Source organism: Capra hircus, chromosome 24 (genome assembly GCF_001704415.2).
Source record: "Capra hircus breed San Clemente chromosome 24, ASM170441v1, whole genome shotgun sequence".
In the NCBI taxonomy this organism is placed as follows: Eukaryota; Metazoa; Chordata; class Mammalia; order Artiodactyla; family Bovidae; genus Capra; species Capra hircus.
In genome coordinates, this window is record NC_030831.1 from 58327411 (window position 1) to 58338342 (window position 10932).

General features: G+C 50.2%; 1 protein-coding gene across 1 annotated transcript; it reads right to left on the reverse strand.

Moving 5' to 3' along the window:
* Positions 802-2045, reverse strand: LOC102170388 (ceramide synthase 5). The gene is given in 1 exon segment (XM_018039804.1): positions 802-2045. A coding segment is annotated over 1 exon segment (1179 nt). The 5' UTR covers positions 2006-2045; the 3' UTR covers positions 802-826.

Genomic DNA, 10932 nt, shown 5'->3' on the forward strand with positions numbered 1-10932 from the left:
GAGGGTTGAAGCACTTTTAATCACAGAAGAGTAAATAATAGTATAAACCGTTAACAGCTCACCCAGTGGCTGTTGTCCTCCAGCCCTCAGCTCACCCGCTCCTCCCACCCACCCCCACTTCCTGCGTACCATTGAATAAAGAGCAGGGTATCAGCAGCTGTCCCTGTCACTACCAGGTGGCAGGAAGGGGATCTAGCTAGGGGCCGCAGCAATCTCTGGCCACCCATTTCATGGTTGTCTGTTTGCATACAACTTCATGCGAAATATTCCAGCTCCAAAGAAGAAACAGTGCAGAAACGTGGCGCTAAATTCAGCTGCTCCATTCAGATGGTCAGGGCTCAAGAGCCATGGGCAACCAGGGAGGGGACACTCTAGAAACAGCATAATTCAAGATGCAGCCAAATTTGGGACTGAGGTGGGTTCAGAGGAGACCAGGCAAGGCCTAATGGCCCTAGTCCAGAAATGTGCCCCAACCTAGGCAACGAGACTCACGCATATGCACAAATGCACATGCACGCGCGCGCACACACACACGCGCGCGCACACACACGCACGCGCACACACACACGCACGCGCACACACGCACGCGCACACACACACGCACGCGCACACACGGAGCAAATAATATTACTGAAAGAACCTGGAGGCTATTAAATACGAAATGGCTGAGTTTTTTTTTTTAAGTGAAAATATTTGCTTCTTTGATTCTCCTCAGTGCTCTGCACACCCCCTAGTCCCAGGAATGTAGACGTGGGGAGGCCCAAGAGGAGTAGGTTGCCAGTGGCCCTACAAGTCCGTCTATGCTGAAGTCCCCATACCAACCACCTTACTCTTCAGCCCAGTAGCTGCCTCCCATGTGACCATTCACCCGATTGGCACCATTGCTGGAGCTGCGGCCACAGGGACCTTTTGAGTTGGTGGTTATATCTTCTTCCTCTGAGCTGCTCTCCACATCACTGCGATCATCCTTAAGCACCTTTCCTCGGATCAAGGCTTTGAAAGCAATTCGTGCCATTAGGTAGGACCAGATGACATGCAGAACCTGCAGGACCAGGAGAAGGCCATTGAAAAGCCACCAGGAGGGATAGGGCCCGATCATCTCCCAACTCTCAAAGAGGGTCGTGTTCAGGATCTAGAATGGATAGATTCCTAGGCGAGTCACCACAAAAACAGCACTGAAGATCACAAAAAGGGTGTCACAGAGACGCTGGTACTTGGCATAATTGGCTAGCTTGGCTGCCTCCAGCAAGAAGTCTGAGACATCATGTAGGCACAAGACCAGCGTTCCCACTCGAACCATGTTGTTGATGTAGGAGAAGGTAATAAGCCCAATGGTGGCCAGGTGATGCACAAACATGATCAGAAAGTCCTTTCTTTTAATGTCTATAAACTGAGAAAACATAAGAGACCAATAGAAAGCCAATTCCATGATATAATAGTAATAAAGTCCACTTGTGAGAGGCTGATAAGGGTAACTGTGCCAGCACTGTTGGGTGTCCCAGAACCAAGGTGACGACCAGAGAAATCTAATTCCGTAGCAGAATATACATAAATAAAAAGTGAATCTCCACATGCTTTCACAAAATTTAGTGAGCGTTGGGGGCTTGTCCTGATTCCTCCGATGGCGAAACCAGCATTGGATTTTTCGGCCATCCCAGTCTAGTTGCTTTGACAGACCCTCCAGCCTTTTCTCATCAGGATACTTGGTAATAGACATGAACACTTTTTCAAGGATAGCATTAGGTTGTGCCTGATAAGGACCACTGTCCTGTATGCCAACATGGAGTGCACAGGGTTTGGCAATAAACCGCTCGAAGAGCAGCCTCCCGGAGAACACTCCCGCCGCCAGTGGGAACACCGAGAGGATGTCCCGGGCCCGCGGGTAGCCGTAGCCGTCGCCCTGCCCCTCGAAGTCGGCCCAGCTCACGTTCTGGGGCAGCCAGAAGCGCTCGCTCCACAGCCAGCCCCACAACAGGCCCAGGGCGCCCGCCGCCGCTGTCGCCATCTTACTCCCGCCCAGCGGCCCCAGCCGCCACAGCTTCAGCTGCCGCCACAGCCAACCCCGGGGCGGGCCGGACCGGCGGCCCTAGACACACGTTTTAGTTGTTGATCTTGACACTGCAAAACGAGCGATAGCTCTGGAAGCACATGGCAGGAAAATCATTTTCTTTGGTCTTTAAAGAAAGTGTCTATGGGTTCACAAAAGAGAATACTATCCCTCAATAATAGCAGGCATATAAGAAAATTAAAGTCGGTATCAAAAAAGTTCTTTAACAGACTTGTAACTGCCAGCCGGGAGGAGGTGGTGGGGAAGGGTGGATTGGGAGTTTGAGTGTTGTTGGTGTTCAGGCGCTCAGTCGTGTTTGACTCTTTGCAACCCCGTGGACTGCAGCACGCCAGACTTCCCTGTCCATCACCAACTCCCAGAGTTTACTCAAACTCATGTCCACTGAGTCGGTGAGGCCGTCCAACCATCTCATCCTCTGTCATCCCCTTCTCCTCCTGCCTTCAATCTTTCCCAGCATCAGGGTCTTTTCCAATGAGTCAGCTCTTTGCATCAGGTGGCCAAAGGATTGGAGTTTCAGCTTCAGCATCAATCTTTCTAGTGAGTATTCAGGGTTGATTTCCTTTAGGATGGACTGTTTGGATCCCCTTGTAATCCAAGGGACTCTCAAGAGTCTTCTCCAGGGGCCTACCTGGTGACTCAGTGGTAAAGAACCTTTCTGTCAATGCAGGAGACACAGGTTTGATCCCCGATCTGGGAAGATCCCACATGCTGTGAAGCAACTAAGCCCATGCCCCATGACTGTTGAGCCTGTGCCCTAGAGCTCGGGAGCCACAACTAGTGAGCCCATGCGGCATGTAAAGCCCGCGGGCCCTAGAACTTGTCCTCCGCAACGAGAGAGGGCACTGCAATGAGAAGCCACACACCGCAAGCAGAGAGCAGCCCCCGCTCGCCAGAGGAAAGACCACACAGCAACGAAGACCACACCCAGCCAAAAATGAATCAATAAGCGTCAGTTCTGAGGGAAGCAGATGCAAACTGCTATGTAGGGATAAACAGCAGGTCTTCCTGGTACCACAGGGAACGATATTCAATATCCTGTGATAAACCATAGTGGAAAGGAATGTGAAAAAGAATGTATATACGTATAACTGAATCACTTTGCCATACAATAGATATTAGAACATTGTAAATCAACTATACTTCAATAAAGTAATTTTTTAAAATCCTTTTAATGTAGCTTACCAGAAATCCATGTCTATTTCTTTAACACATGTGCCAACAGAAGTACTTAGCCCTTCCTGACTCAACAATTAGAGACAGACATGTTTGCTCCATATAATCCAGGCAGAGTCTGTCTGGTAGCTGGCTGTGTGGGCAGAGATGCGCCGGCTGTTTATGAATTCAGTAACACCCATTTCATCTGCTCGTAGTTACCTGCTCCTCTTGAATTCAGAGGCAGACCAGCTCTGAGAGAATGCAATCCCCAGTGTTTCTTTGGTCAACCAGCTTACTTGCATTACAGTGTTTCTATGCCGTGTCCTGTTAAAGCATCAAAGGACGCAGAACAAGCTGCTTCTCTGACCCATGGATGGGCAGGAAGCTGCTGTGGTGCCTGAGACTGGGGGAGAGGGCAACGTGGTCTCCTTCCAGCCACCCACAGAAACGAGTCTCACCAGCATCTCACAGCCAGTGTCTAATGGGGTCTGTGTTGGTCCACTGGAACAGGGAGAGAACTTTCACTTGTTGCTGGGAGCAAGAGGGTGGGCTTGGAAAGCAAGATGAGGGCTGCTTTCCAGAGGGTAGCAGAGGAGGGTGATAGCTTTATCAGGCGTGGAGCTGAGCCCATCTAGGTGGTCACATGGATGGAAGGCCCACCATCCACCTGAAGACGTGCTAATCCCTTTAAGATGGACTCTCTGATTTAAACCTCAACCGAGTCGCTGCTATCATTTCCATAATTCCGATGAAGGGACTAAGACTCAGTAACTTGCTCAAGATAACACAGCTAGCAACTGGCAGAGATGGGTTTGAACCAGGGCTGGCTGATTCCTGGGGCCTTTGCTCCTAATCTGAATTCAAAGAGTAGAAGGCAATCCTTAGCCCGGTAGATTGCAGGCCCTGAGAACAAAGCTGGTCATACGCAGACGGAGGCTGTGGGCTATTAGAAGCCACATTCCCCCTAACACCTGTGGCCAAGGGGCAGGGGTCCTCACCGGGACTGGGCCTCATTTGGAATAAGGCTGGTGGCTCACTTGGGCATGTGGGGCTGCTCCCAACACCCCTGCGTGGCCTGGCTGAGGGCTAAGGCAGGGAGGGGACCAAGTGGAGACTGGTGTCCACGCGCTTCCTTCATCCCGGACTCTGCCCTTTCTCCATGCCCAGGCAGGTGCTTTTACCCACCTCCCCTCTCCATAGCCTTGACCCTTCCTTGAGAAAGAGTTCTTCTTTTTCACTGTATTGGGTCTTGGCTGTAGCACGGGGATCTTTGGTGTGGCTCAAGGACTTTTTCTCTAGTTACAGCTCGCAGGCTTAGATGTTCCAAGGCATGTAGTTCCCTGACCGGGGATCTAACCCACAGCCCCTGCATTGCAAGTTGGATTCTTAACCACTGGGCCCTCAGGGAAGTCCACAAGAGGAGTTCTTCAAAAGTTCCTCTGACGGGCTAAATGTTTGCTTTAGGGTCACGGCCGTCTTGTTGTTCACTTCTGGGGTCTTTTGTCTGTTCCACAGCAGCGCCCCCAATATGGTGCTGGGACAGTGGCCAGACTTGTCCCTGGGTTCCTGACCTGCCTCTCCCCGGGTCCCCTGCTTTGCCAGGATTCCTCTTGTCCTTCAGCCCCTGACTGCCCTGCCTTCCTCCCAAAGTCCCTGTTCTTATCAGGCTCTGTCTTAACTTTCTGCCTTGCTTGCCTCAACCCCCTTCTTTCGCACGGATTCCTGGGTGTTAGTCTGATTTCCAGCATCCCATTGCTTGGGAAAGAGTCTTTCTAGAATCTGCAGACTGAACAGGGGTATCAAACTAGGGACTGGCACCCTTGCTAGAATCAGACATATAGAGCGGTTGAAGGAGAGAGTCAAGCTTGGATGTGGAAGATCCTTGGTTAGGAAGGAAACGTCAAGAGTCAGTGCTAAAAACCTGTGTTAAAAAACCCAAGCAAAATCCCCAGCCTGAGAAAAACCCCAGAGCCAGCTGGGGCTGGTGTGGATGGAAGTGAGAAAGCAAGTGTGTTAAATCTGGATAAAATGAGGAGGGACAGCTGCTGAGGTTAGGTGGATTCGGAAGGCCTAAGGTGGTATTATCTTGTACCTAAGGGAACGAGACCCCTGATGTCGCAACTAAGAGTTCTCAGTGAAGACCAAAGATGACTTATGTTGCAACTAAGATGCAAAACAGCCAAAGAAAAGGCTTCTGGTCAGCCTGCTGACCTCTGGTACAAATAGGCGCCTCATTCCAGACCATTCAGCGAGCACCTGAAGACTGATCTGCCTCAGCTTCTTTCTCCCAAGGCTCTCGCAGGTCCTGACTCACTTTGGTGCTCACTGCATGCTAAATCACTTCAGTCGTGTCCAACTCTTTCTGGCCCTATGGACCATAGCCCACCAGGCTCCATGGGATTCTCCAGGCAAGAATACTGGAGTGGGTTGCCATGCCCTCCTCCAGACCCAGGGATGGAACCTCAGCTCTTCAATCTCCTGTGTTGGCAGGCAGGTTCCTTACCCCTGGGAAGCCCTTGGCTTGTCAGCCCTAGAATGAATACACCTGTCCTGGGACAGAGCAAGGGCAGCAACTCCAGGCCAGACACTAGTGTCCTTGCTGCAGAATGTGAGGCCAAGGCAGACGGCTGGGCGGGAAGGACCAAGTCCAGAACGACATGTTAAACAATCCTGTTCTTCAACAGAAGACCTGCTAGGAACGCGGAGGCGGCAGTGGGTGAACTGACCCCTGAGACTCTGTTTTCTGTACCTTCTGCGTTCCTGGCACAGGGCATGAGAAGAGGCAGGGTGAAAACCAGCTGCTGCCAAGCTCGGTGATTGGTGCCAAGTGCAGCAGGCTTAGGGGAGGGTAAAGGGCTCCCCAGACATGGCCACCTGTTTCCCAGACAAACAGGTGATCGCAACACAGCGTCGTCCCTGATTTTTACCACCTGGACCTTGTTAGCTGTTTGCAGAGGTTGGTCTTTCTTAACCGCCATGCTTCAATTCAGGAACACGCTTCTAGCTAATAGCACTACAGCTGGCTTTGTGAAGACAAACAACCCGAGAATATTGTTGCTTTCTCCGCCAGCTAAATAACCGGAATCCTGTATTAGTACGAAGGCCTCTAGCCAGCAAGGCAAACAAAATGATGGGAAATACATTGTTTTGCAAATTGAAAGTCAGTTCAACTGACTGGAGGAGCCGAGGAAGGTCTGCTCACCAAATACCAGGAGCATGTGTGTGTATAGATGCTTATTCCGAGTGCGCTCTAAGTTGCTTCAGTTGTGTCTGACTCTGTGTGACCCTATGGACTGTAGCCCGCCAGGCTCTTCTGTCCACGGGATTCTCCAGGCAAGAGTACTGGAGGGGGTTGCCATGCCCTCCTCCGGGGATCTTCCCGACCCAGGGATCAAACCCGCATCTCTGAGGTCTCCTGTGTTGGCAGGCGGGTTCTTTACCACTAGCGCCGCCTGGGAAGCCCATTCCAAGGGTAGATCATCTTTGATCATTCAGAGGAAGACGCCCTAAGACAGTCAGAAGATGCAGGGAAGGTTACTGTGTTAGAAGAGGACAGGGTTTCCTAAAGACTTCTGCCCCATCCCTGTCAATGGCAGGACGCACAACTTAAGATGCTTCCCAGGTGGCGCTAGTGGTAAAGAACCCGCCTGCCAGTGCACAGACGTTAAGAGGCAGGGGTTCAATCCCTGGGTTGGGAAGATCCCCTTGGAGGAGGCAATGGCAACCTAGTCCAAAATTCTTACCTGGAGAAACTCATGGACAGAGGAGCCTGATGGCTTACAGTCCATAGCGTTGCAAAGAGTCAGACAGGACCAAAGCAACTTAGCAGAGGAATGACATATTTGAGAATCAATCTCTTTTCACAAGCCCGACAGTGAAAGGGCCTAATCTCATTGTCATTTTGGGGAACTGTCTTACAAGCTTCCCAGAGATCATGGGACACTCTAGATAGGAGAATGCAACGTTGTCCCTGTTACTGTTTCCTACTGATCAGGGCCCAGAACCTTCAGTCTGTAAAGTCAGATGTTGGGAGGCTCAAGAGGGAGGGATGATATGTGCACTCAAAGCTGATCCACGCTGTTGCACAGCAGAAACCAGCGCAACATTGTAAAACAATTATACTCCGACTTTAAAAATGAAAAGAGGAAAGTTAGGTGTTAGTCTGTAGAAAATAATTGCTGATGGGATGCAAATGATTTTTGTTGGTAAAGGACATAAATCCAAAAGTTATGAGCCTTTTGTGCCCTATAGGATATTAAGACATTTTAAAAAATATAATTTAGGGACTTTTCTGGTGGTCCAGTGGTTAAGAATCTGCCTTCCAATGAACGCAGGGTACCCGGGTTCGATCCCTGGTCAGAAGGCTAAGAGCCTACAGGCAACTAAGCGCTTGTGGCCACAAGTAGAGAGAGGCCTGCCGGCTGCAGCAAAAAATCCCGCACGCCCCAGCAAAGAGGAAATCCGGCATGTCGCCCCACGTGGGCGATTAAATGTTTAAAAATATATACAAATTAGCACTCATAACCCAGCATTCTTTCTATTATCTATCTATCCATTTACTTATGCAAATTTCTTGTATCTTCTCTTGAAGTGGCTTTGTCAGCCTGCTGGTTCTCTCGTTAACGAGTTACAGAAAACTTTGACGTGCACTTACTATGTATTTGAATGAGACTGTATTTTTTAAATCTTTTGGAACATATACATGGATATTCCTATGTTCAGTGCATGCAATCCCTTAACATCCAAGCCCTCGGCCACCAGGGATCAAAATGTATCAGCAGCCGTGTTGCTGGTCCTCTGAGTCCAAGCTTTATTATCAGTTCTGCTCTCTGAGGGATTTCTTTACTTTCCTGACAGTTCAACCGTGCATTAAATCTCAAAAAAAAAAGTTCAGTGAGCTGTGTGGAAAGAGGTTTCTCTGAATCTCTAGCCTGTCATCTAGATCAAAATGGAAGTCTGTCCAATTGACTTTTTAAGCACTGGGTGTTCACTATATTTTTGCTAACTGGACCTTCCTGTTCGAGGAAAGCGCCTCTGTGGGTTTCCATCATCCATGCTGATAGTTTACCTAGGGCCCTAGTAGATGGGAGGGGGGCTGGGGCAGGGAGGAGGAGAGTTTGGGCAACCACAGGGAAGCCTAGAGGCTGAATTCTAACTCTCGAGTTGGGGTGGACACCAAGGAAGGAGCGAGGAGCCGCAGGAGGCTGGGTCTTCATACCCACACCAAGGTCTGCTCTGTGGCGGTCAGTGTGCGGGCTGGAAAAGAATTTCCAGACACAAGGCAGGATGAGAGGAGAATAGAGGTTGTTAGAGTGGGAGACGCTGTTAGAACAGCAGGCAGGCTCAAGGAGAGCCCACCCCTTTCATGGGCTAGTAGCCAATTTACATAGCCTCAAGAAAGAAAATTCCCACGGGAAGGGTGACATTAGGTGATTGGTTAGGGTGCTATAGCGTGGGTATTGCACCTGATACGGAGTCAGAAAGCTGGCCTGTTTAAGTCGGGGAGGCTCATAGCAACAGTTGCTACGGAGCTCAGTCAGTTCCAGAGATGACCGTGGTACAGGACTCCGTATCTGCGGCCTTGGTACAAGGCTTTACACCTGTGACCTTGGAATGGGGTTCCACCTCCCCAGAGTGACACTTGGAACCTCAGCGTGGCTGAATCCGTTCACGGGTAAACAACCTCATCAGGAATAAAACGGCTGCCTGCCCGTGTGGGGCCCTGGCTGGAGGACCCTGGCTGGAGAACCCTGCCCTACGGGCTTTCTCCTTCAAGGCTGGGTCTGCACTTCGCTCCCTCTCAGAGTCCCACATGTTCCTGCTTGGGGATGGACAGTGATGAACAGACCCGAAGGGAACAGCTCTGGGACTGAGCTTGTAGTCCTGATTGTGCTACCGCGAAGCTCTGAGCCTGGAGTTTGCCCCATGCAAAGGCTAGCAAGGACAGGATAAGAAATTCAGATTAAAGAGAAAATCAGAAACCCTCCAGGTTGTGAAACTGAGTGCCCACCATATGGGAAGTGCTATTTTGGGGTGTAGTGGGTTTTTAAAGGAAAAGTTCCAGATTTTCCAATTCACTCCTGGTTTCAAGTATTCTGCCCCAGCCTCAGACTAGCTGTCAGAATTTTGTCTCCATGTTTGGAATGGAAATGACATAATTGTACCCAGAAGTTGTCAGTTCTTTCTAGTTGGAATCTGCTATTGACAGGTTAAACAAGCCCAGAGAAGTTACCCTTTCTCTCAGCCTCTGCCTCTTCTTCTACAAAATGCAGAGGCCCCTCCAGAGTGGGTGTCTGTTCCCTGGTACTGCATGGAAGCCCCTCCATCTCACAGGAACAATATGCTCGTTTGGGGAAGGGTCCTTGTCCCCCAGTAGCGCCCCAGTCATGAAGTTCTGGAAGCGCTCTAGTCATGACTTCCTGCTACCCCTGACCACAGGCATGGCACAGATCCCAAACCAGTTAGAGTCCTCCATCATGTTCCCTCTGGGATTAAATGTTTCATTTCCCTTCAACCCCTGAAGATGGGCACGTGGAGAAAGTCAGTCTGAGAGAATGAACCTGACATGTTTGGAAGATGGAAGTAAGTAAGCATTAGTCGCCCAGTCGTGCCTGATTCTTTGCAACCCCATGGACTGCAGCCCACCAGGCTCTTCTGTCCATGAGACTCTCCAGGCAAGAATACTGGAGTGGGTTGCCATTTCCTTTTCCAAAAGATCTTCCTGACCCAGGGATTGAACCCAGGTTTCCTGTACTGCAGGCAGATTCTTTACCAAGTGAGCTAGATGGAAAGAGAGGCAGAAAAGGAGTGGGAAGGGCCAGGGAGAGAGGGAGAGGAGCTGCTGCTGCTAAGTCACTCAGTCGTGTCCGACTCTGTGCAACCCCATAGACGGCAGCCCACCAGGCTCCGCCGTCCCTGGGATTCTCCAGGCAAGAACACTGGAGTGGGTTGCCATTTCCTTCTCCAATGCATGAAAGTGAAAAGTGAAAGTGAAGTCACTCAGTCGTGTCTGACCCTCAGCGACCTCATGGACTGCAGCCTTCCAGGCTCCTCCATCCATGGGATTTTCCAGGCAAGAGTACTAGAGTGGGGTACCATTGCCTTCTCTGAAGGAGAGGAGAGAAAGGGGTAAAGGGGAGAAGAGGAAATGGGGGGAGACGCAAGGAAAGACCCTGAGTCCTGAGGCCCAATTGCCCAGCTCTTTCCCTCGAAGGATGTAAAACCAATAAACGCCCCTTTGTGAATAATCAACTTTGAGTTGGATCTCTGTCACTTGCAACCCAGACAATTCTGACAACTCCTGACCACAAAGATCATTTCTAGATCTTATACGATTATGTAACTTTGTTAAGCCAAAAGTATCTTGTTAATAGAGGCTTCTCCCATGGCTCATCAATAAAGAATCCACCTGCAATGGGTTTGATCCTTGGCTTGGGAAGATCCCCTGGAGAAGAGAATCACAACCCACTCCAGTATTCTCACCTGGGAAATCCCTGGACAGAGGAGCCTGGCGGGCTACAGTCCATGGGGTCGCCAAGAGTCGGACATGACTGAAGTGACTTAGCATGCATGCGCGCATGTTAATAGATGACAAAATCACCACTCTTGAGTGACTTCTGCACTCAGGGATAAGGCAGGTATTGGGACTCTTATTTGGAATATGCACTTCTGGTGTTTGAAAGCATACTCATAAACACACCAATCCAGAA